Source organism: Eschscholzia californica, unplaced genomic scaffold (genome assembly GCF_041429995.1).
Source record: "Eschscholzia californica isolate CP2 unplaced genomic scaffold, dmEscCali1.0.p SCAF_3, whole genome shotgun sequence".
Lineage (NCBI taxonomy): Eukaryota > Viridiplantae > Streptophyta > Magnoliopsida > Ranunculales > Papaveraceae > Eschscholzia > Eschscholzia californica.
Genome location: NW_028238420.1, coordinates 32,030,889 through 32,057,045, shown reverse-complemented (window position 1 = coordinate 32,057,045; position 26,157 = coordinate 32,030,889). Strand labels below are relative to the sequence as shown.

The 26,157-nt window shown below is 35.4% G+C and overlaps 2 protein-coding genes across 6 annotated transcripts; both read right to left on the bottom strand.

Annotated features, from left to right (window-relative positions):
• Positions 1-7,856: 7,856 nt before the first annotated feature.
• LOC147549563 (two-component response regulator 24-like) lies at positions 7,857-12,659 on the bottom strand. Its single transcript, XM_086668323.1, has 3 exons — positions 12,566-12,659; positions 8,244-8,359; positions 7,857-8,030 (listed from the first exon to the last, which is right to left on the bottom strand). Exons 1-3 carry the CDS (start codon positions 12,657-12,659, stop codon positions 7,857-7,859), a joined length of 384 nt encoding a protein of 127 aa, XP_086524449.1.
• Positions 12,660-19,523: 6,864 nt separating this feature from the next.
• Positions 19,524-23,661, bottom strand: LOC147549562 (two-component response regulator 24-like). 5 transcript variants are annotated; one of them, XM_086671115.1, is made up of 5 exons: positions 23,498-23,623; positions 22,087-23,062; positions 20,719-20,796; positions 19,989-20,284; positions 19,524-19,784 (listed from the first exon to the last, which is right to left on the bottom strand). In XM_086671115.1, exons 2-5 carry the CDS (start codon positions 22,166-22,168, stop codon positions 19,638-19,640), a joined length of 603 nt encoding a protein of 200 aa, XP_086527241.1. In that variant the 5' UTR covers positions 22,169-23,062; positions 23,498-23,623; the 3' UTR covers positions 19,524-19,637. The 5 variants fall into 5 exon arrangements, with proteins under 5 accessions (XP_086527241.1, XP_086527242.1, XP_086527243.1 ...); XM_086671116.1 differs by having other exon boundaries at positions 22,087-23,661; XM_086671117.1 differs by lacking the exon at positions 20,719-20,796 and having other exon boundaries at positions 23,498-23,655.
• Between the last annotated feature and the right edge of the window lie 2,496 nt (positions 23,662-26,157).

Genomic DNA, 26,157 nt, shown 5'->3' with positions numbered 1-26,157 from the left:
AAGGGGACTCACTCAATCTAAACAACTTTGTGATGGGGAACAAGAATCTTCTCCACTGGACAACAAAGCATCTTTCCAAGGAGATCAAACTCCAATCTTCATCTGTTGAGTCTTTAATTTTTGTTTATGTAAATAGAAAGTTAAATAGCAAAGCTCATGATGCTGCTATTAACTGTAGGAACTCTGGCACTTCTTACTTTACTTGCCTTCCTAACTGCTTTTCTTCCCATCATAGCAACTTTGTAACTAACTTTTCCTCTTAATGCTATGTTTGTTTATAAAAAAAACTATGTTCTTTATGAATATCTTCTCGAACTTTTCAATCATGTCCGTAGATCCCCAATCCATTGATAACAGAAAATATGTTACATACCATAGGATTTATGTTACATACAATTTTTGCAGCAACGGTTTCGTGATGGTTTTATGTACCAAAACCAAAACAGACAATTTTTGTTAAAAAATAAGTACATGTGAAATGGTTCTTTTTCGTGAGACCTAGAGCATGTTCTGGGGACGGTGGCATACAAGAAGTTATCAAAAATTACATGGTGCAATATGGTTCCCTCACTCAGAGTCTCGAGGTAATCCTCATTTCTCAGAGCATCCTCCATACAAGACTTAGACAAAGACCCTAAGGCCATGTTTGAGTTGGGGAAATACACGGAAATTGAATGTGATTCCTCGCATGAATATAGGGAGAATCCTATCCCTGTAGAAATATGATTTTCTTTAAACGGGATAATAGCAAACCTAGAGAGAGGGTGGGTTTGTGATTCCTGTATCCGAAATGATTTTTTTTAATATTTATAGACAAATTTATCCTTCATAAAATATTCAAATGACTAATAATAGAATCGTCTTTAACATAATACCACAACTAAAAGAATTAAAACCTAGAGTTTTAGCCACCACCATAACATCTATCTCGCACGGATGTTACTCCCGTTAGTTTTTTCCCTCTCTCTAGTTCTTTGTTAATTCCAATTTATTCCATTACGTTTAAGAAGAAAAAAAATTAATCGAGACCTTTATTAGTTTTAAATAAATTTTGAATATTACTTAAATTGGTGTATCACGTTACTAATTCATATCTAAAAATTTGAATAGATAATACTCATTAAATTACATAACAAAGTTGTTGTATAATTTATGTAGTATATGTAAAAAGATATAACCGAAAACAATCCTATAACTTTTTTTTAGATAAACCCGAATTTCAATCATAAAAGGATTATGATCCAACAAATTACATGGTTTTCATGTTTTTGACTCCTTTAAGTACACCATGGATTTACTAAAGTAAATTACAACAGGAAACTCACAAAATTAGAGACAACATGAAGGAAAAGGGGTGCAAGATTGCAAAAAATAAAAATATAAAACCTTAAAGGTCACAAATTAAAGATCCTAAAGATTATAAAGAAGATCCTAAAGGTCGTGAATTTATTATACATAAATATATGTAATCAGTATTTTTGCCCTGATTCGTCAACCTTCAACTCGATCTTGGGTTGAAGCCCTTTTTTATGTTGTTGTATATGTTACCACCGTCATCTTCATCGGCTCCTTCTTCTGTTTGGTGATTTGGGTGTTGATTTTATAAAGTTTTATTATATTCTTCAACTTCTTGCTTTTGAATCGAATCCATCATATAAAACAAAAGAAAAACCCTAAACCCCCTAGTCCAAAAATATTGTATATCCAACAACAAAATAACTGAAATTGAAAGTGTAGAAACCCGAAAAGAGTAATAGGTTTTCTTATTAACTATGAGAAACTAAAAAAAATCAAAGAGAATGAAGATAATGGAAGAAAAAGAAAGAAAAACAAACACTAGATTAAAGAGACAGAGAGGGGAATTGGTTTTCTGATCCAGCAATTACAATTACAGAAAAATAGATGAGAACCAAGTCCATACCCGAAAAAAATACACTAGTAGTAGGAAGGAAAAGAGATTCCGGCGAAGGGACAACCCATCGCCGGAGGATAAACTAAATCTAAAACGGTTTTCTCTCTCTAAAAGTAGTTTTTAGAGAGAGATAGGGGTTTTCTAAAAGTGAAACGGGCCAAACACCAAGTTAGAAATTTATCAAGAATCGAATTCCTATTAATAGTCAAACCAAACATCAAACCGAAATAGTCTGATTCCCAAGAATCGCGTTGTGGGGATTCGATTCCTAGTAATCACATTTCATTCCGGCACACCAAACATGTCCTTAAAATCTTATGTTTAAAATGTGAAAAGTGGATCTCTAAATGATATCTTTCCTATTTTCTTGTTTGGTGATCTCTTTTCTATTTGGTCATTTAGAGATACTCTATTGGAAAGCCTTCACCAATGCATCACTCAAAATAAAACTCTAAAAACCTATATTTTGTATAAAATTAATTGAGTTGATTATGTGGCACTTAGAGATCATCAAGTGGGCACTGTAAATATAAAGTCTCATGTTAAGGACATCTAAAATAAATCTTGATGTGCACTTTTAATTTACAAGTAATCATTCTTTTGAATTTTACATAAGAGTTTTTCTGGAGAAAATATTACTCCTACATCATTTGGAATTGGCTTGTATCAATGGATCTCAACACCCACATATAATGAAATCCATTGGAATGGGGTGTTGAGATCCATCGATACAAGCCAATTCGAATAGATTTATCATTTATTGAACGTTTCCACTGAATCCAACAGAGTTGAACCTATGAATCTGCCAAATTCCAATTGAAATGAAATCTTTACAGATAACAGTAAACATCAATGAAGTTTAACAACTTGAACAAGAGAGAGATATCAACATGGTGAAAGTGTTAATTCTTATGGTCAATTTCATAGTATAGATATCCAAATCATAATCTATAAAACAAGAGTAGTGATAATATGCAGATATAGAACTATAGGAGGGATTCCCAAATCAATAGTTGAGATTTGGGATATTTTGCAAAAGGGGCAAAGTAATGTTCCAAGTGATGACTTTGGAGCACAAATTTGAATTCTTTTGAGTTAGGGGCATTGACTAACTGTGACCTAATTTTTGTTAAAAACTAACTTAAAAAAGACCCTTGACGTTATCATTTATTTACAGTACTGCCATTACCATCATCTCACATGGATGGAAATTAATAACCGGCGTTATGATTTAATCTAAAACTAATTGACCCACAAAATATAATTATCCAAAATACCCAAAATAAACTAATTTCCCAACAAAATACTCAAAAACCTAAACACTTTTGTCAGCTACCACGTTATTAAGTCCAACACAGGTTCACGTTCAATTGGCTTCTTAATCATCACTTTATTTATTTACTTTTTTGTTTTTATTATCAAGTAAGTATTTTTTTTGACAAATTAGGACTAGTTTGACCCAAACATTCTAACCGTGTTTATTAATTTAATCTAGGGCTCTTAATTTTTTGTTGTTTTATTTTAGGATTTAGTTTATTATATTTGTTTTTATATAATATTAGGATTCACAACAATCTATCATTCCATTTTTTGCTATAGTTTTGTTGTTTAATCAATTTGCATATCATAGTTGAACAAAATATTGATTTTTTGCTATGAAAAATTGACACTAACATTTGTTAGTCTCCACCAACTTTTAATGGAAAGTTAAGTTAAAAGTTAGTTTTTGTTATCTTTGGATGGAAAATTAAGTCAAAGTTAGTCAATGCCCCAAACTCAAAAGATTTCAATTTTATGCTCCAAACTCATCACTTGGAACATTACTTTGCCCCTTTCGCAAAATATCCCTTGAGATTTCTTTGCAATCTGAAAACAAATAAAAAGGAAACTAATCAATTTAACCCCGTTGATTTGGGATCCTTCCCAAATCTGCCTACAAATTCAGTAGGTAGATCATATCCATTACTTAACAACATCTACATCTAACTACGAAATTTACGTTCAATGGAGAATTCATCAATTTAAATCAGAAGTCATTGATACGAGAAAGATTTGTAACTTTACAATAAATTTGTAACCGATTAAAATATGTTGATTTCAATGGTTTTCTTTTTCTGTTGTTGAGTAGAATTGAGTGGTTGAGTAGACCCTACACTTAAAACAACGTACCTTTGTAACTTTATTATATACCATCTAGATATACAAATAGATTTCACAATCTATTATTGAATACTATAACCAGTAATGAGATTTGGTATTTAATAATTGTTTCAATAAATTAGGAATGCTAGATTTCATAATTATTTATTGAATATTATGACCAGTTATGACAACCAATCAATCTTAAATCAATTATAAGGATCTCTCAAAGTACCATTAAAAAGAACCGAAAATGGGTTTAAAGCCCCAAAAGTGAAGGTTAATAGGGTTCCACCCAACAACGATACGAAATGAGGGGCAGGTCCAGTTGCGTGAAAAAAATTTCTTTTTGGTTTTTCTCCCTCTACTACCCCTGCACGATTAATGAGGCTGCAACAGTTTTCTTTTATGACTGATAGAACATAATGCATTTAATTTAAACGGGCGGAAGTGCTACATGTACAAAGTCCTTGACAAAATTCTTGACTTAATGACTCATTTTCACTATAAGACAAAAGTTGATCAAAGGTTTTCAAAGTTTGACTTTTATCGGGACCGTTCAATTAGTATTTTGTCAAGCATCTTGTCGAAGATTCTTTGTACATTTAGCATCTTGTTGAAAATTTCTAATCTTCTTCTTCATCTCTTTCTCTCTCTAAAAGATAAAGACTGGGTCTGAAGGAGACACCGCCATTGTCGTCAATTTGATGATCTTCAGTGTCTGAATCTTCTTCTTCATCTATTTCTCTCTCTAAAAGATCAATACTCCTCTATAAAAAAAGTAAAACTCAAAAATTTTAGTGATGGAATTGTTATAACTAAAAGTCGCGGAAGCTATCGAACTTATCCTAGAAATTGATCCGATTATGAAGATTAATCGAAAAGTTAAGTCAAAATCAAATATGCGAACAGAATTTAACGAGGTTCGGCTTTAAAGCCTACGTCCTCGGGCGAACAAGAAATCTTTATTGAAGGATAGATGAAGACGACTCACACAACCCGCAAGTTCGCCCCAAGATGGTACCGTATAGTAATAACCTTCTATACTAAATCTTCGACGACCGAGAAATTTAACACCGCTCAAAAACTATGAAAAATTTCTCTCACTCTTGCTCTCTCTCTCTAGCTCTCTAAAGAAGAGTTGTTGTTGAGTAGTTGTGTTGATGTGTGTTACAAAGACTCAAGACCCCTATTTATATAGATATCAATCAAGCCCCATAAAAAGGAACTTTGGTTTCTAAATTACTTTGGTGCCAAAATTTAGAAACCACCTATATGGTGCCAATAGACCGCCTATGGTGCCAATTCAAAACCGCCTCTTCAAGAGTTTTAGAAACTGCCTCTTACAGGAATCTTTAGAACTATTCCCGATATTTTTTTTTTCTTTTTGACATTGCAACTAATGTATTTACAGGATTTCAGGTCCTCTACATACAAAGTTTTCCTCAACTGGATCAAGAGAAAGAGGAAAATCTATCTAGAGAGAGAAAAAAATGGGTTTGTTTGTTTACTCACAATGGGCATGGTGGAATCTTTGATATTTGGATTAATAGAAGAATGATGGGAAGAGGAATTAATGGAGCACCAACAACACCAAGTAAGATTTGAAGTTCCGAATTTCGACCACCAAAAAGAGATGTCATTGATTGAGTTGATGATTTATCGAGTAGTAATTGATTTTTCATCCATGATTTTGCACCATTAGGTTTTGTTGAAGTGGTGAACATTTCTTCAGGAATTGGAACTTCAAGAACAGAAGTCCATCTTCACGATCACAGTTGGGACATAGTTTCCTCATTTTTTTGGTTTGATGAGAGAGAAAAGTTTGGAAGAAGCCCTTAATTTCTCCTCTCACTAAACATAGGCAGTAGTTAGCTAGAAATGAGTCTTTTTTTTCTTCTTTAAAGAGGGAATTTTATGAGTCGGTCAGTGGTTCTTTTCCCTTTCTAGGTGGTTTCATAAACCCTAAATGACTAGTATATAAAAAAAATTCCGGTACACAAGAAAATTCCCAGTAGATAGAACATAACAAAATGGCTGCTACATAGAATAATTCTCGGTACACAAGAAAATTCCTAGTACAAAAGTGTCTAGTACATAACCAAATAGACAGTACATAAAAAAGTTCTCGGTACGCAAGAAAATTCCTAGTACAAAAGTGTCTAGTACATAACCAAATGTAGGGGTGGGAATCGATACGGACAAGCGGCAAACGGACACTAAGTCAACCGGTCCGGGCGGAACGGGCATAAGTCTTAAGTGTCCATTCGGACATCCGGACAAAACGGGCGGGCATTTCGGATTTTTCTCTAACAAAGTGCCCGTCTGTGACCGTTTTGATAGTCGGGCAAACCGGGTATCGGTCGGTCGGGCACCGGTTACTAATGAACAAATGAAAAAAAATTTATCCGAAATTAAAAATGTTTAGTAACTAAATACAACTTTCTAAACTCCCACTTTACAATTCCAAAAAGTATATGAATACAAATTAAAAGATGATCATTGAAATTTCTCATGGATTACGATCGGTTGTATTCTTCTTCACATGGATTACGATCGGTGCATTATGGATTCTACGGTGTATTGTGGGTTCAAGGGTTACTGCTGAGATATTGAGATTTTGGAGGAGAGAGGGACTAGAGAAGTAGAGAGGTGAAGATAAGATTAAGAAAAGTGAGTTCTAGGGTTATATATTTTTACTCTTGAAATCTAACGGTTGTAGCTAATCCTACAAATCTAAAGGCTTAAAATCAATCATATAGGCGGGCGGGTATTACGGGTAGGATAAGCGAACGGGTATGGACGGATTCGGTCGGGCGGACGATATAAGTGGGCGGATTCGATCGGACCACCAGGTAAGGACCTATGCCCGCGTCCGTCCGCTTAAGCTCTTTCGGTCGGGCGGGTACGGACCGATTCGAGCAACGGACGGTCACAGATGCTTCGGACTCGGGTGGTTGTGGGCGGATTCCGGGTTTCCGGACCAAAATCCCACCCCTAACCAAATGGCTAGTACATAAAAACATTCCCGGTACACAAGATAATTTCCAGTACAAAAGTGTCTTGGAAATAAAAAAAAAATGTACAGTACATAAAACAATTTTCGGTACACAAGAAAATTCTCAGTACAAAAGTGTCTAGTACATAACCAAACGGCCAGTACATAAAACAATTCCCGGTACACTAGAAAATTCTTAGTACAAAAAGTGTCTAGTACATAACCAGTGACTGGTACATTAAACAATTCCCGACACACAAGAAAATTCCCAGTACAAGTGTCTCGAACATAACCAAATGGTATATAGAACGTGATTTGCACGGGATTTCTGTGCATGGCATTTCCGTAATTCCGCGAAAAAGCAAGCCTGTTTTGTTTTCAGTTTTTGAAGTCTGACTCCTTTGGACCTGGTCTTTATATCCCATCTAACGCGGTCCTGGGCCTTATTGTTGGTCCAATTTTGGGTGTTTTGCATAGCTATGGATAGAGCTCATAGCATAGTTAATATAATAGCGATGTATACATCTGATATGAATCTATGGATATTGTAACTTTGTCATTTCGAATAAGGTAATTTCCATGAATACGAAACTCGTAGCGAATATGAAATGTAGAACCGACGACAATTCTGGTTCTGTTCGAGTTTAGATTAACTTAGAGGGACATTTATCAAATTCAGAGTCAATTTAGGGCTCAACAAAATACTAGTAAGGTAAAGATTTTTCATTAAGAATGCCATTATTTAGTTTTTAATATAGCATTCTACATAACCAAGAGCAACCATAGACTTTCATGTTATATGATGATTCACATGTTTTCCTCAATGTAACGCATCACACGGTTAAGACCACGACAAGTTAAGGGCTTCGGATAAAAGATGTCAATTCCAGCTTCGATGAACTTTTCCCTGTCAGATCCATAGGTAGTCATCAATCCCACTATAATGCTCTCCACACCTTTCAAACGCATAATCTTTGCTGCCTGCCATAAGAAAAAAAAAATCTCTACGTTAGTTTAACATACAAGAGTTTTGAAAGTGAAAATTATACGAGCAGAGTATTGGCAGGCTATGGTACTGATAAGAGCGAGTTAAGGCTGCCTACTGAATTTGTCGAGACTGGAAGTTGCATGCTAATAATAGATGTAAATGTAAGGAAAGTGAGATTCGATATATATCGTAGCACCCCTCATTACAGGCATACGGTGATCCATGAGTATCAGATCAAATTTCATTCCCGATTCAATGAGGTTAACGGCTTCAAGCCCGTTCTCGACGGCGGTAGCCTCAATTCCATAGCATCTGAAGTGACCTGAATGAAGAAAGCACTCCACTCTAGCATCATCGACGATAAGTACAGTAAGCGGTTTTGAGGGGGTAAAGAATTGCAGACTTGGTGGGGCTTCATCCTTAAAGAAGTCGTAGGTGATGACCCTGTTGCTTACGACTGACGGTACTTAAGACATTGTTGATCCTGATATATGCCACAAAACATAGTCAGTAACAAGAAAAGTTTGAGATCAGTATGTATCATTAAAGATCATATAATGATTCATGCCTCCACTACTACTTAGAAAGATCCCCAAATATAGACATAATCTAGAAAAAATCCAAGATGTAATTTAAATGAGGCTTAAAATGAAAACCTAGTAATAACTATTAACTAACAAAATAGCTTCTAAAATATAAGAGATGGTTTGGTTGGTTCTGTAGTGGGTTTATTGCCCATATGTCGTCAGTCGGAATCTTCTCGGGTTACAGATACAGAAAGACCTTCAGCCTATTCAGCATCAAAACCATATAGATGAATTAATGTTACGCAATTGACTAGATTACCATGGATATAAAGTATGCATTTAGATTCTAACTGAGCATATTACTTGACATATAGAGAAAGAAAAAACCTAGAAGACTTACCAAAGAAGTTCTTAAAGAAAGGACTTCTTCTGAGACTGTATTATGATTCTGCACCAAAACTTCAACGATTTATAGAGCTGTAAAAAGGAGGACTCATTATTGAAAATCAAATATCAAAATCTTAGTAAGGATTTCAAAATGTAAATCCTAAAGATTTAGAACAACACACGTGTTCGAACACCGAAATCACCGCCTGTATGTCGATTTCTTCATTTTTAAGAAAAAAATTGCTTTTTCCGTCAAACCATTTGACGGTCCCCGGTTTTGCATTCTTGCCTATAACGGAACTTCAAGAACTACAGATGGCCTAGTTCCACTAGTGAAAGTGTGCCTAGGGTAAATCAAGGTGCACGTTAAGGCTCTACGGCTTTGCATTGTTTAGTAACGGGCCACTTGAGTGACTAATAGTCTAAAAGTATATAAAGTGCGATATGGCAAGTGAATATGGCAAAACGATCTAACAGAAGGCAATATGTAGTTTGTGAGCATAATCTCAGATGAACAAAGGATAGCGGGATACTCATAGCCAAGAATATATAATCTTACTCCTATTCACTCATTGCCAATAAGTTTTGAGTTATCTACAAACTTAACGTAGCAGCACATCTAGTCTCAGACGTTAAAAGCCCCCATGTTAGGCTCAAACTGTGTCACGCGCGAGGGGGCACGTGAGAATGGTCTCACATGGATAAAGGGTACTCTCATATCAAAGAATATAATATCTGGGTCCTCTTTAATCATTGTCAAATGGATTTGAGTTGAATTATCCGAAAACTAACATCTGTAAAGATCATCGTAATCAAAAAAGAAAACGAACTTTTCAATTATTTTCAAGTGAATGAAGTAGGCAGATGAATATGAACAGTGCATGATAAATTGGATGAACCGTGTAAAGGAAATTTGAGAATCAACATGCCCTGTAAATGCCTGTATGAAGTACACTCAAGCATTATGTGCTTCAATCTCTGCGTCAGGATCGACTATGGATCCTTATGTTGTTTGTATGTTTGTATAGCATAGACAAAAATATAAATTTTTAAAACAAAATCTTGATTGTTTATATAATATATGATGAAACGCCAATAAAGTACATACACTACATGTAAGTGACTTATAAGCCTAACTAAAAGAAGCAAAGAAAGCTCACTTGAATTTTGCAGTAACTTGCACCTCCGGATGCAAAGGATGGATATGCTCCTTGCCACTGTTGTCCCTTTAATTCCACCATATGGGAATGGTACTTCAACTATCAACTATCAACAGAGGCATTATCGAAAAAAAACATGTTTATCGATTTTATATATGTGCCTTTTATTTTATTCCGGCTTGCAATGATTGGCCTTGACAGGACACAGGAGTACATGATGATACTGAGTTCCAAATTGGTAGCAGGGTCCGCGAGGAACAACTTAAAGCTTTATGCATGCCGCTCGTTTTCAAAGTAGGAGATCCTCCTTAGCCTCTTTTCTGGTGTGTTAGTTCGCAATAAACTACTCCCAGCGTTCGGTGTTAGCAGTTAACGATACCTGAATACAGCTTTTTGCTAGCGATGCAGTTGGAATTCCCGCATTTATGGGTTTATGTTGAATTTCTTCTTCATAATCGTCTACAGTAAGCAACCAGTATTATTCTCCTCCAAACCTATCCGAACTGATGATCTCTTAAACACATTTCGGCTTATATTCTGCTTCGAAATTTTTTTACATGCGATTTCTTTTTCTTATTCAATCTAGATGGAGTTGGATTCGAAGGAGCTTGACGAAGTTGTACAACTAAGTACTTTGCTTATAATGCAGCTAAATAAGTGACTTCCGCCCCCACCCCCCTCCCTCAATAGTAACCCAAAATATTAAGAATTGAAAACAAACTGCAGACATGTCATAAGTTGCGCCATGCTGATTCCTCAGTCGAAATTACTCCACAAAATAGTCCATGGAGATCTTAATCAAACGAAAACTGCTTACCTACTCTATGAAGAAGATAAAGCTCATAAAAACCATTTAATTCAACACATCGAACAATCTTATTCGACAACAAAAAGAATGACTGCAATTCATCTTCTTGTTCCCCACAGTTGAGTAGTTCATCTTTTTTCTATATAAAAGTAACTATATCATAACACTATGAGGAAACCCATGGAAGTAATTTGAACATTTGGAAATGGATCACATATATTTTTTTTGATGAAATAAATGGATCACATATTTGGAAGGTCTAAGTTTGAAGTCGAAAAAACAACTCTAGACTCACTAGGGATGAATGAGTTTGGTGTTTCACTGTTTTGAATGTTAAATACATATATTACTCCCAAAACCCTAAAACGGGTTCGCAAACAGAGACAGTTGAGAATTTTGATTTCTTGGAATCGAGAACTTGATTTTTTTTTAAGGATTTGAAGTTACTGGTTAATAAAGAAGGGTGAAAATGGCAGTTAAGTGAGGCAAATAAACAGCAATGAAGTAACTTGGTTTCTAATTGCATCACCAAGATTATGAAGAAATAAATATGTTACATACCATGGGATTTATGTTACATACAATTTTTGCAGCAACTGTTTCGTGATGGTTTTATGCACCAAACCCAAAACAGACAATTTTTGTTAAATAATAAGTACATGTGAAATGGTTCTTTTTCGTGAGACCTAGAGCATGTTCTGGGGACGGTGGCATACAAGAAGTTATCAAAAATTACATGGTGCAATATGGTTCCCTCACTCGAGTCTCGAGGTAATCCTCAATTCTTTGAGCATCTCCCATGCAAGACTTAGACAAAGACCTTAAGGCCATGTTTGAGCCGGGGAATACACGGGAATTGAATGTGATTCCTCGCACGAATATAGGGAGAGTCCTATCCCTGTAGAAATATGATTTTCTTTAAACGGGTAACAGCAAACCTAGAGAGAGGGAGGGTTTGTGATTCCTATATCCGAAATGATTTTTTTAATATTTATAGACAAATTTATCCTTCATAAAATATTCAAATGACTAATAATAAAATCGGCTTTAACATAATACCACAACTAAAAGAATTAAAACCTAGAGTTTTAGCCACCACCATAACATCTATCTCGCATGGATGTTACTCTCGTTAGTTTTTTCCTTCTCTCTAGTTCTTTGTTAATTCCAATCTATTCCATTACGTTTAAGAAGAAAAAAAATTATTCGAGACCTTTATTAGTTTTAAATAAATTTTGAATATTACTTAAATTGGTGTATCACGTTACTAATTCATATCTAAAAATTTGGATAGATAATACTCATTAAATTACATAACAAAGTTGTTGTATAAGTTATGTGGTATATGTAAAAAGATATAACCGAAAACAATCCTATAACTTTTTTTTAGATAAACCCGAATTTCAATCATAAAAGGATTATGATCCAACAAATTACATGGTTTTCATGTTTTTGACTCCTTTGAGTACACCATGGATTTACTAAAGTAAATTACAACATTAAACTCACAAAAGTAGAGACAACATGAAACAAAAGGGGTACAAGATTCCAAAAAATAAAATATTAAACCTTAAAGGTCACAAATTAAAGATCCTAAAGATTACGAAGAAGATCCTAAAGGTCGTGAATTTATTATACATAAATACATGTAATCAGTATTTTTGCCCTGATTCGTCGACCTTCAACTCGATCTTTGGTTGAAGCCCTTTTTGATGTTGTTGTATATGTTACCACCGTCATCTCCATCGGCTCCTTCTTCTGTTTGGTGATTTGGGTGTTGATTTAATAAAGTTTTATTATATTCTTCAACTTCTTGCTTTTGAATCGAATCCATCATATAGAACAAAAGAAAACCCTAAACCCCCTATTCCAAAAATATTGTATATCCAACAACAGAATAACTGAAATTGAAAGTGTAGAAACCCGAAAAGAGTAATAGGTTTTTTTTATTAACTATGAGAAACTAAAACAAATCAAAGATAATGAAGATAAGGGAAGAAAAAGAAAGAAAAACAAACACTAGATTAAATACAGAAAGAGGAATTGGTTTTCTGATCCAGCAATTACAATTACAGAAAAATAGATGAGAACCAAGTCCATACCCGAAAACAATACACTAGTAGTAGGAAGGAAAAGAGATTCCGGCGAAGGGACAACCCATCGCCGGAGGATAAACTAAATCTAAAACGGTTTTCTCTCTCTTTTAAAGTAGTTTTTATAGAGAGATAGGGGTTTTCTAAAAGTGAAACGGACCAAACATCAAGTTAGAAATTTATCAAGAATTGAATTTCTATTAATAGTCAAACCAGCATATAGAAGTTGATTTTCATTATGTTAGGGATCTGGTTACCGATGGTTTGGTGGTTGTTCATCATGTTCCAACTCAAGATCAACTCGTAGACATATTCACCAAGGGTTTAGTTTTCGAATTGTTTCACAAATTTCGATCCAAACTCATGACTCATTGTCTCTCTTCCGCATCAATTTGAGGGGGGTTGTGAGAGCTAGGGTTTGAGAGAAACAGGTGAATAAGACTTTGGTCACAAATGTGAACTTATATATGGTCAACCATAGTCAATAGTCAATGGACTAAGGTTTCGGTCCAAGTCAACTAGTCAAGGTCAGCAGACTTCTGGCCCAGCTCAACAAAGTTTCTTCTCTTTCACTTTAGGCACTCCAAAGTGATTAACTACCTGTAACAATAAATGTTAGTTAGTTAGTAAAGTACCTTAACTACTTGTCTGTTATTCTAACAGAATTTCTCTTCTTCTCTTAACTCTACTCATAAATAGAGTTTGTAATTGTTCTAATTGAATTGATTGAAATAAAAGATTATAATTCTTACCAAGGAAACCTAACATGGTATCAGTCTCAGATTAGATCCACAAACTAGGGTTTTCCTTCTTGAATTCAAGAGCAGTCGATTTAACACCTCGCAAAAATCAAACACAACAACAAGAATATGATCAAAATTCAGTAAAATCATACATCCACAACAAATTTCACAGTTCAATTTGAAGAAAGAAGAAGAACTTTAATTGGGTTTTTTAAGTACACTTACTGTTTCTTCAGACTTTTCTTCAAGCACGCTTCCATAATTCAATCATGGCTGGAGAAAATGTAGGTAATCTTCCTCCTATTTCCTTTGTTACTAGTTTTATCACAGAGAATCTTGATGACTCTAACTACTTGATGTGGAAAGATCAAGTAGAAACCTTATTAGGAACATATGATCTTTTAGGGTTTGTCAATGGTACCATTGAAATACCACCTCAACTTAAGGTAATCCATGGGGTTGAGCAAGTTAACCCTGACTTTCAAATATGGAGGAGCAAAGAGAGTTTTGTACGATCTTATCTCAAAAGTACTCTCTCAAAATCAGTTTACTATGATACATATGGTTTAAATTCAGCTCAAGATATCTGAAATTGTCTGAATCTTACTCACAATGAAGGTCTTGAATCCAAGAAAGACCAACTTAGAAAAAAGTTACAGACTATCAAAAAGGGAAATGCAACAATTTCTGAGTATCTTAGAGAAATCAAACAACTTTTAGACTCTTTTCTATTTGTTCATGATAGAATAAGTGATTCAGATTTGGTTAGAATTGCTATTCAAGGTCTTAGCTCAGATTATGATCAATTTATTATAGCCTTGAGAGCAAATAATGAACATCTTTCTTTCATCCAACTAAAATCCAGACTTACTCAACATGAACAATGGATTCTTTCTAAGGAACAAGATCAGGAGGCCTACTATGTAAGAAGAACAATCAATAAGCAACCAAATAGACCATCTCCTACATATTATTGAAATCAATATTCTGAAAAGAAAGATGTTTCTTCATCATCTATGCAACAGATTCATCCAGATAATATCAAACACAAGAATCAAAGGGCAGATGATTTTGACTTCTCTACTATTCCTTGTGGTATTTGTAAGAGATGGGGTCATTCTACTGGTGTTTGTTACTTCAGATTTATCAAGAACAAGGGTCAAACTGGTTATCATACTGAGTCTAAACCTCAACCAAAAGGTCAAGGTTCTGATCTACAAAAAGAGCAAATTGAGTCTCAATCTTATCTCTATGAAGACGAGTCTCTTCTAGAAAATGCAATAATGCAGTAATATATGCCTATGTGTATGAAGATGATGATGTTGCTGACTTTTCATGAATGTCACACAGCTATATGTGTTGATGATGATGATGATATATTTTCAGATTGCCTTTCAGACAGTCTGAGTGGTTCTCTTATGCAAGAAGAGTGTCATGTTCTTACTACCTCAGAAAATTCAGATACAAAGGACCAGGCATGGTTGGCTGACATTGGTGCCAGCAGTCATATGACTCATTCTGCCACCAATCTTACTTCTATTCAGACATACAATGGCACAGAAGCTGTCATGGTGGGTAGTGGTAAGCTTCTGCCTATATCTAGTACTGGTACTTCTCAATTATCAATTTCTAGCCATGACTTTACTCTGAATAAAGTTCTCCGTGTTCCTAGTTTAAAGAGAAACTTAGTGTTTATTTATAAGTTCACCAAAGAGAATTCTTGTTCTGTGGAATTCTCACCATGGGGATACAATATCAAAGACATTTGGAGCAAAAAGGTATTGGCTGAGGGTCCTGTCAAAAACAACTTATAGCCAATAGAAGTTCACTCAAACAAATTACATACTGTTAATGCTCATATGGCTCAGGCAGCCATTAGTTATGACATTTGGCATGCAAGACTAGGTCACTCTCACAGTGGGATACTTAAACAATTACATAAGGATAATAAGATTGTTATGTCTACTGCAACTAATAAGGTTTTCTGTAAATCCTGTGAATTGGGTAAAAGTAAATGTCAACCATTTGATACTTATTCATCGACAACCAATACACCTCTATACTTGGTGCATTGTGACATTTGGCGACCAGCCCCTGTTTGTACTCCAAATGGAGCTAAATATTATATCATTTTCTTAGATGATTTAAGTAAATACAGTTAGGTATATGCTATGAAGCTTAGATCAGACAGTATAAAGTGTTTCACTTACTTCAAAGCAACATGTGAAAATGTTCTTAAAACAAAGATTGTCTATTTTCAATCTGATGGAGCACCAGAACTCAAGAATGGGGATTTGAGGAAGTTTTTGGACTCTAATGGCATCTTATTTAGATGTTCCTGTCCTTACTCTCCACAACAAAATGGTAAGGCAGAAAGAAAGCATAGACACATCACTGAACTAGGTAATACTATCTCTTTTCATAGTTCATTACCAAAGCATTTATGGTATGATGCTTTTAGTATTGCAATATACATTATAAATAGGCTTCCAACACCAACTTTACAAGGTTTTTCTCATTTTGAAACCCTTTTTCATGTTTCTCCTGATTATAGACAACTCAAGGTTTTTGGTTGTGCTTGCTACCCACATCTTGGAGAAATTAGAAAAGATAAGCTTAGTCCAAAGAGTGTACAGTGTGTTTTCTTAGGATATAGTGCTGAGCACAAAGGATAAAGATGTTATGTTCCTGTTTCTAAGAGAATCTATATGTCTAGGCATGTCACTTTTGATGAGAGCAATTTTCCCTATGCCAACATCATTAAGTCAGTGCCTAGTGGTGATCAGAATTCTGGTTCTCAGATATTACTACCTCTGTCATGCTTAGTTACTACTCAGTATGTCTCAACTGATTTGGGCACATCTGGTGTTCCCACTAATCCACAAGCAAATTCAGTATCTAGCTCTTTGCATCCTTCTGAGTTGGGCATTTCTAGTACTAGTACTAGTACACCAGCAACCTCATTAGGACCATTACAACAACAACACACTGAGTATGTTACCACTAGAGGCAGAAATGGCATTATTAAGCAAAAACAATTGCCATCTGATTTTGTTGCCCACTTCTCATCATCTCACTCTTTGAATGTTGCTTTCTTATCCATTTTGGAGTTACTCACTGAGCCTACTACTTATAAAGAGGCCTCTAAACATGCTGAATGGGTAAAAGCTATGCATGAGGAATTTTTAGCACTACAAGCTAATGAGACATGGTCTTTAGTACCTTATAATGATACTATGAATATTCTTGGCTGCAAGTGGGTGTTTAAGTTGAAACAAAAAAGTGATGGTTCCATAGAAAGATACAAGGCAAGATTAGTGGCAAAGGGTTTTCACCAACAAGAAGGAGTGGACTATGAAGAAACCTTCAGTCCTGTGGTAAAATCGAACACTATTAGGTTAGTACTTTCTATTGCTATCACAAAATCTTGACACATCAAGAAACTGGATCTGTCAAATGCCTTTTTTGCATGGCATTTTAGATGAAGCAGTTTATATGATTCAGCCACCTGGGTTTATTCAACAAGGTAAAGAAACCCATGTATGTCATTTACACAAAGCCTTATATGGCTTAAAGCAGGCACCAAGGGCATGGTTCAATAAGTTTGCAACCTTCTTATATGCATATGGTTTCCAAAAGAGTAGATCAGACCAGTCTATGTTTGTTCTTCATAAGGATTCAGATATTTTGGTACTTTTACTCTATGTAGATGATATCATATTGACAGGAAGTTCAACAAATCAGATTTCAGCTCTTCTTACTGCTTTAAGCAGCCAATTCAAGATGAAAGACTTGGGTATTCTATCATATTTTCTGGGCATTGAGGTCACTTATGATAATCTCACTCAATCCATGCTGTGAACATAGAATAACTACACATTACAGCTTCTAAAGAAAGCAGGGTTATTGGACTCAAAACCCTCTAAACTTCCTGTTTCTAGTGGACAAAGGGTCTCTATTCATGCTGGTGAAGGTCTTCCAAATCCTACTGAATATAGGAGTTTGGTTAGGGATCTTCAATATTTAACCCTAACAAGACCAGATATTTCGTTTGAAGTTAACTATACTGCACAGTTCATGCATTGCCCTACTTCAACTCACTTGGTCATAGTTAAGAAAATTCTCAGATATCTTAAAGGATCAGTGGGTTCTGGTATTCGACTGTGTTCTAGTAATCTCACCACATTCACAGCTTATTCCGACTCAGACTGGGCAGGATGTCCTGACTCCATGAAGTCTACTGCTGGATATTGTGTGTTTTTGGGGTCGAATCTCATCTCTTGGAGCTCGAAAAAGCAAGCCACAGTAGCCAAGTCTTCAACAGAGGCAGAATATAAAGCTCTATCAACAATGGCAACAGAGGTTGTTTGGATATCTTACCTGATGGCCGAGCTTCGCTTTCCTTTGTAGAAACCCTTTACTCTCTATTGTGATAATATTAGTGCCAAGTACCTTGCCTCCAATCCGGTCTTTCATGCGAGAACGAAGCATATAGAAGTTGATTTTCATTATGTTAGGGATCTGGTTACCGATGGTTTGGTGGTTGTTCATCATGTTCCAACTCAAGATCAACTCGTAGACATATTCACCAAGGGTTTAGTTTTCGATTTGTTTCACAAATTTCGATCCAAACTCATGACTCATTGTCTCTCTTCCTCATCAGTTTGAGGGGGGCTGTGAGAGCTAAGGTTTGAGAGAAACAGATGAATAAGACTTTGGTCACAAATGTGAACTTATATATGGTCAACCATAGTCAATAGTCATGGACTAGGTTTTGGTCCAAGTCAACTAGTCAAGGTCAGTAGACTTCTGGCCCAGCTCAGCAAAGTTTCTTCTCTTTCACTTTAGGCACTCCAAAGTGATTAACTACCTGTAACAATAAATGTTAGTTAGTTAGTTAGTAAACTACCTTAACTACTTGTTTGTTATTCTAACAGAATTTCTCTTCTTCTCTTAACTCTACTTATAAATAGAGTTTGTAATTGTTCTAATTGAATTGATTGAAATAAAAGATTAAAATTCATACCAAGGAAACCTAACAAGGACTTGCTACTTAAGAACATCTACATCTAACTACGAAATTTACATTCAATGGAAAATTCATCAATTTAAATCATGAGTCATTGATACAGAAAGATTTGTAACTTTTACAATAAATTTGTAACCTGTTAAAATATGTTGAATTCAATAGTTTTTTTTTGTTGTTAAGTAAAATTGAGTGGTTGAGTAGATCCTACACTTAAAACAACCTACCTTTGTAACTTTATTATATACCATCTAGATATACAAATAGATTTCACAATCTATTATTGCATACAATGACCAGTGATGAGATTTGGTATTTAATAATTGTTTCAATAAATTAGGAATGCTAGATTTCATAATTATTTATTGAATTCTATGACCCTTTATGACAACCAATCAATCTTAAATCAATTACAAGGATCTGTGAAGCTACCATTCAAAAATATTGAAGAAATGAAAAAGAAATTAATTTCTGTCAAATTCTCTTATGGGGGAGGAAATATAATGCCAGAGCTCATAGCATAGCTAATAGAATAGCAATATATACATCTGATATGAATCTATGGATATTGTAATCTTGTCATTTCGAATTGGGTAATTTCCATGAATACGAAACTCGTAGCGAATATGAAATGTAGAACCAACGACAATTCTGGTTCTGTTCAAGTTTAGATTAACTTAGAGGGGCATTTATCAAATTCAGAGTCAATTTAGGGCTCAACAAAATACTAGTAAGGTAAAGATTTTTCATTAAGAATGCCTTTATTTAGTTTTTAATATAGCATTCTACATAACCAAGAGCAACCATAGACTTTCATGTTATATGATGATTCACATGTTTTCCTCAATGTAACGCATCACACGGTTAAGACCCGACAAGTTAAGGGCTTCGGATAAAAGATGCCAATTCCAGCTTCGATGAACTTTTCCCTGTCAGATCCATAGGTAGTCGTCAATCCCACTATAATGCTCTCCACACCTTTCAAACGCATAATCTTTGCTGCCTGCCATAAGAAAAGAAAAATCTCTACGTTAGTTTAACATACAAGAGTTTTGAAAGTGAAAATTATACGAGCAGAGTATTGGCAGGCTATGGTACTGACTACTGATAAGAGCGAGTTAAGGCTGCCTACTGAATTTGTCGAGACTGGAAGTTGCATGCTAATAATAGATGTAAATGTAAAGAAAGTGAGATTCGATATATATACCGTAGCACCCCTCATTACAGGCATACGGTGATCCATGAGTATCAGATCAAATTGCATTCCCGATTCAATGAGGTTAACGGCTTCGAGCCCGTTCTCGACTGCGGTAGCCTCAATTCCATAGCATCTGAAGTGACCTGAATGAAGAAAGCGCTCCACTCTGGCATCATCGCCGATAAGTACAGTGAGCGGTTTTGAGGGGGTAAAGAATTGCACACTTGGTGGGGCTTCATCCTTAAAGAAGTCATAGGTGATGACCCTGTTGCTTACGACTGACGGTTCTTCAGACATTGTTGATCCTGATATATGCCACAAAACATAATCAGTAACAAGTAAAGTTTGATATAAGTATGTATCATTAAAGATCAAATAATAATTCATGCTTCTAGTACTTAGAAAGAACCCCAAATATAGATATAATCTAGAAAAAATCCAAGATGAAATTTAAATGAGGCCTAAAATGAAAACTCTATAAATAACTAACAAAATAGCTTCTAAAATATAAGAGATGGTTTGGTTGGTTCTGTAGTGGGTTTATTGCCCATATGTCTTCAGTCGGAATCTTCTGGGGTTACAGATATAGAAAGACCTTCAGCCTATTCATCATCAAAACCCTATAGATGAATTGATGTTACGCAATTGACTAGATTACCATGGATATAAAGTATGCATTTAGATTCTAACTGAGCATATTACTTGGCAGATAGAGAAAGAAAAAACCTAGAAGACCTACCAAAGACGTTCTTGAAGAAAGGACTTCTTCTGAGACTGTATATGATTCTGCGCCAAAACTTCAACGATTTATAGAGCTCTAGAAAGGAGGCCTCATTAATGAAAATCAAATATCAAAATCTTAGTAAGGATTTCAAAATGTAAATCCTAAAGATTTACAACAACACACGTGTTCGAACACCGAAATCACCGCCTGTATGTCAATTTTTTCATTTTTAAGAAAAAAAATGCTTTTTCCGTCAAACCATTTGACGGTCCCCGGTTTTGCATTCTTGCCTATAACGGAACTACAGAAGGCCTAGTTCCAGTAGTGAAAGTGTGCCTAGGGTAAATCAAGGTGCACGTTAAGGCTCTACGATTATGACCAATTCAAATGGCGTATTCTGCTTTAGTTATATACTTTCATTGTTTAGTAACGGGCCACTTGAGTGACAAATAGTCTAAAAGTATATAAACTGCGATATGGCAAGGGAATATGGCAAAACGATCTAACAAAAGGCAATATGTAATCTATGAGCATAATCCCAGATGAACAAAGGATTGTAGGATACTCATAGCCAAGAATATATAAGTTTACTCCTATCCACTCATTGCCAATAAGTTTTGAGTTACATATCTACAAAATTAACGTAGCAGCACATCTCAGACGTTAAAAGCCCCCATGGCCGCACGTGCACGTGTTAGGCTCAAACTGTGTCACACGCGAGGGGGCGCGTGAGAATAGTCTCACATGGACAAAGGGTACTCTCATATCGAAGAATATAATATCTGGGTCCTCTTTAATCATTGTCAAATGGCTTTGAGTTGAATGTCCGAAAACCTAACATTTGTAAAGATCATCGTAATCAAAAAAGAAAACAAACTTTTCAATTATTTCCAAGTGAATGAAGTAGGCAGATGAATATGAACAGTGTATGATAAATTGGATGGAACGTATAAAGGAAATGTGAGACACAACATGCCATGTAAATGCCTGTAGGAAGTACGCTCAAGCATTATGTGGTTCTCGGTAGCCTTGGTTGATACTCCCGACTACCAATCAAGAAAATTGCCCAAGCCAGTAACAAACTTAAGTACTTATAAGATATAGACTCTATGAAACTCTTCCTCGTTCAGCTTTAGAGCTCTAGACGCCTCTCAGTCTAGCATTAAGCCTTCATTTCTATGCTTCAAACTCTGCGTCAGGATCGACTATGGATCCTTATGTTGTTTGTATGTTTGTATAGCATAGACAAAAAGTATAGATATTAAAAAAGAAACTTGATTATTTATATAATATATGATGAAACGTCAATAACGTACATACACTACATGAAAGTGACTTGTAAGCCTAACTAAAAGAAGCAGAGTTTAAGCAAAGAAAGCTTACTTGAATTTTGTAGTAACTTGCACCTCCGTAGGCAAAGGATGGATATTTTCCTTGTCACTGTTGTCCCTTTAATTCCCACCATACGGGAATGGTACTTCAACTATCAACAGAGGCATTATCGAAAAAAAAACCTGTTTATTGATTTTATATATGTGCCTTTTATTTTAATCCGGCTTGTAATGATTGGCCTTTGCAAGAGTACATGATACTAAGTTCCAAATTGGTAGCAGGACCCGAGAGGAAGGAACAGCTTAAAGGTTTTTATGCGGCTAGTTTTCAGAGTAGGAGATCCTCCTTAGCCTCTTTTCTGGTGTGTTAGTTCGGAATAAACTCCTCCCTTCGTTCGGTGAGTTGTAGCAGTTAGTGACATGTGAATACAGCTGTTTGCTAGCGATGCAGTCGGCACTCCCACATTTATGGGTTTATGTTGAATTTCTTCTTCATAATCGTCTACAGTAAGCAACCGATTGACTCAATATCCAGTAATATTCCCCTCCAAATCTATCCGAACTGATGATCTCTTGAACACTTTTCGGCTTATATTCTGCTTTGAATTTTTTTACATGTGATTTCTTTTTCTTACTCAATCTGGATGAAATTGGATTCGAAGGAGCTAGACGAAGTTGTAAAACAATATACTTTGCTCTAATGCAGCTAAAGAAGTGACTTCTGTTCCCCCCAATTCATGTTATCTTATAATAATACAAAATATTACAAATTGAGAACAAACTGCAGAATTCGGCATTTTACACTGACATCTCATAAGTTCCTCCAAGTTGATTCTTCAGTCGAAATTGCTCCACAAAATAGTCCATGGAGATCTTAATCAAATGAAACTGCTTACCCACTCTATGAAGAAGATAAAGCTCAGCAACACCATTTAATTCGAATATCGGACAATCTATTCGACAACAAAAAAGAACGACTGCAATTCATCATCTTCTTGTTCCCCACAATTGAGTAGTTCATCTTTTTTCTATATAAAAGTAAGGATAACACCAGTTATATATCATAGCAATATAAGGAAAACATTGGAAGTTATTTGAGCATTTGGAAATGGATCTCATTTGGAAACAACTCTAGGCTCACTAGGGATGAATGAGTTTGGTGCTTTAAATGTTAAAAACAGAAAATACTCCCAAAACCCATACTTGTAATACCCTAAAACGGGTTCCCAAACAGAGAATGTTGAGAATTTTGATTTCTTAGAATCAAAAACCTAATCTTTTAAGATGTCAAGTTACTGAAACTGGTGGATTAATACAGAAGGGTGAAAGTGGCTATTGAATGAGGCAAAAAAACTGCAATGTAGTAATTTGCTTTCTAATTGCATCACCAAGATTATGAAGAAATAAACACCTAGATAACTAGACTGTTATGAAAACAACATTTTCAACCTTAATTTTAGTACCTGTAAAACGATTTATGAAGATCTTCTGGAACTTTTCAATCATGTCGGTAGATCCCAATCCATTGATAAGTTACATACCATGGTTTTGGTACATAAATCCCATGGTATGTTAACAAATAGGTACATGAGAAATGGTTCTTTTTCTTGAGACCTAGAGCATGTTCTTGGGACTGTGGTAAGGGTGGGATTTTGGCCCGGAAACCCAGAACCCGCCCACGACAGTTCGAATCCAAAGGGTTCGCGACCGTCCGATGCCCGAAAGGGTCCGTGACCGTCCGATGCCCGAATCGGTCAATACCCGCCCGACCGAAAGAGCTTAAGCGGACGGACACGGATATAGGTCCTTACCCGGTGATCCGACCGAGTTCGCGCGCTTATATAGTCCGTCCGACCATCCGTTAGATTTCAAGAGTGGAAAATACATAACCCTAAAATTCAGTTTTCTTAATATTGTTTTCGCCTATGTACTTCTCTGGTATTTCTCTCCTTCAAAATCTCAATATCTCATCATAACCCACGAATCCACAATACACCAATCGTAATCTATGAGAAGAAGAATAGAATCGATCGCAATCCATGAAAAACTTCAATGATTATCTTTTAATTTTGTTTTCTTTTATTTATTTGGAATTATAAAGTGAGAGTTCCGAAAGTTGTATTTAGCTACTAAACAGTTTTAATTCCGAATAAAAAATTCTTTATTTTTTCATTAGTGACCGGTGCCCGACCGACCGATACCCGGTTCACCCGACTATCAAAACGGTCAGGGACGGGCACTTTGTTGGAGAAAAATCTGAAATGCCCACCCGTTTTGTCAGGATGTCCGAGTGGACACTGAGGACTTGTGCCCGTTCTGCCCGGACCGGTTGAGTTGGTGTCCGTTTCCCGCCGCCCGAACCGATTCCCACCCCTAGACTGTGGCATACAAGAAGTTATCAAAAATGACACGGTGCAATATGGTTCCTTCACTCGGCCTCGAGGTAATCCTCCTTCCGTAAAGTAATTTGCTGTTCTTCGTACTTGTTTTTTGTTGAAAGTTATTCTTTGTACTTAAAAATCCCACGGATTGATTTTTTTTTTTTGAAAAATCGGCTACGAGGCATTGATACATCATTAAGATGTGATAAACATGATAATCTGCTACGAGCCTAAGTTAAACCAATAATTAAAGAGGCCTAAAGTCGACAACATAGAGCCTAAAGCCCGACAAGATCTACTTTATTTAGTGCCTAAATTACGTGGGATAAATTTTGGTGATAAACAGCTTCCACCGAGATTCGATCCCAAGACCTCATGGGCTGAGGGATGTCCTACCACTACACCAAAAGGTGGTGGACTCCGCCGATTGAATTGGACTCGTTTTGTTTCAACTTTTTCACATTAAAACCCCTATTCATTTAGGAAAAATGAGTTAAAGATCCAAAAACACCCTCCCTAATGGGCCAACAATCCAAGTTAGAAAGAAAATGGGACAGAGGTCCAAATGGTCAGAATTTGTATGCCCCGGAAAAAAATGACAACCAAATATTTACTAATATCCTAAACGCCCTTCAAGCTTGTTTATCTACCCACTTCTCTCGCCTTACCTTTTATCTCTATCTACGCCTAATCTCTCTGCAACACTCTTATTTTTCTCTCTCTACTTTAACTTTCAGATTCTAGAGAGCAACTCTTTAGATTTAAATTTAGATTTTTGGAGTGTTAAGTTTTTCTTCAAGAACACAATAGCACCCATCCAAACTACTTCAACTCTCCAGATTCAAGAGAACAACTCTTTGGATTTAAATTTTTGGAGTGTTGGGTTATTCTTCAAGAACACAATAACACCCATCAGAAATTTTTTTGAAAACCTAGACCTGTTTACATTTAGTTTCGTTTTTTATTAGGATTGACCGCCAACCAATTTAGATTATGATTTTGGAGAGGGCTTCATTAGTTTTAGAGGAGATTCATTACCAAGTTTACATCTGATATTTTTCTCCGGGTGAAGATCAAAGAGGTTTAGATCTAAATTCAAGACCCTAATTTTGTTTTCATTACGTGATTTGTAGGATTGTAATTTTTTGGATGTGTGAATCAAAATTTGTTTCATATATGTAAATGAAATTTTCTAAATTTTTCTGATACATTTGATTACGATATTGAGAAGGATTATGTTTTTTATGTACAATGTTTGTTGTTGATGATGATAAATGAGGATGACTATGTAATTTATTTGTTGATGTTAACAAATCTATACAACAAATGACATAGGTTTTGGTGCCATGTCATAACTTTGGTTTATAAATTTCAGTCGTCCAATTTTCTTTTGTAAATCATGATCTTTCTTTTTAAATAGTCTTTGAAAAGATAGATATTTAACCGTCAAAATAACTACCCACTCCTTATAAACTCTCTAATTATTTTTCTTTCTTTTCTCTTTTCTCCCTTCAAACAACTCAATATAATCTCGGTTATTATTTTTAATATATTTTTATTACTTCAATATCTGTATAAGACTAAAATATTTGATAATTTTGTATAACATAAATATAGAAATTTAACCGTGCTCTACGGGCGCCGGCTATACCCTAGTTATATTATAATCTTCTTAAAATATGTAAGAGACTTGAAAGCTTGAAGATGAAAGTATTTTGTCTCGTTTTGTGAGTATGAGGATG

Excerpts from the sequence above, each read along its gene's own strand:
- LOC147549562 (XM_086671116.1), bottom strand. The coding sequence starts at position 22,168 with ATGGTGGGAATTAAAGGGACAACAGTGACAAGGAAAATATCCATCCTT. Across the intron at positions 20,797-22,086 it reads CAAGTTACTACAAAATTCAA|AGCTCTATAAATCGTTGAAG; the intron begins GTAAGCTTTCTT and ends CCTCCTTTCTAG. Across the intron at positions 19,785-19,988 it reads CTGTAATGAGGGGTGCTACG|GCAGCAAAGATTATGCGTTT; the intron begins GTATATATATCG and ends TTCTTATGGCAG.
- LOC147549563 (XM_086668323.1), bottom strand. The coding sequence starts at position 12,659 with ATGACGGTGGTAACATATACAACAACATCAAAAAGGGCTTCAACCAAA. Across the intron at positions 8,360-12,565 it reads GGCAAAAATACTGATTACAT|GTCACTTCAGATGCTATGGA; the intron begins GTATTTATGTAT and ends TTCTTCATTCAG. Across the intron at positions 8,031-8,243 it reads TCATGGATCACCGTATGCCT|GCAGCAAAGATTATGCGTTT; the intron begins GTAATGAGGGGT and ends TTCTTATGGCAG.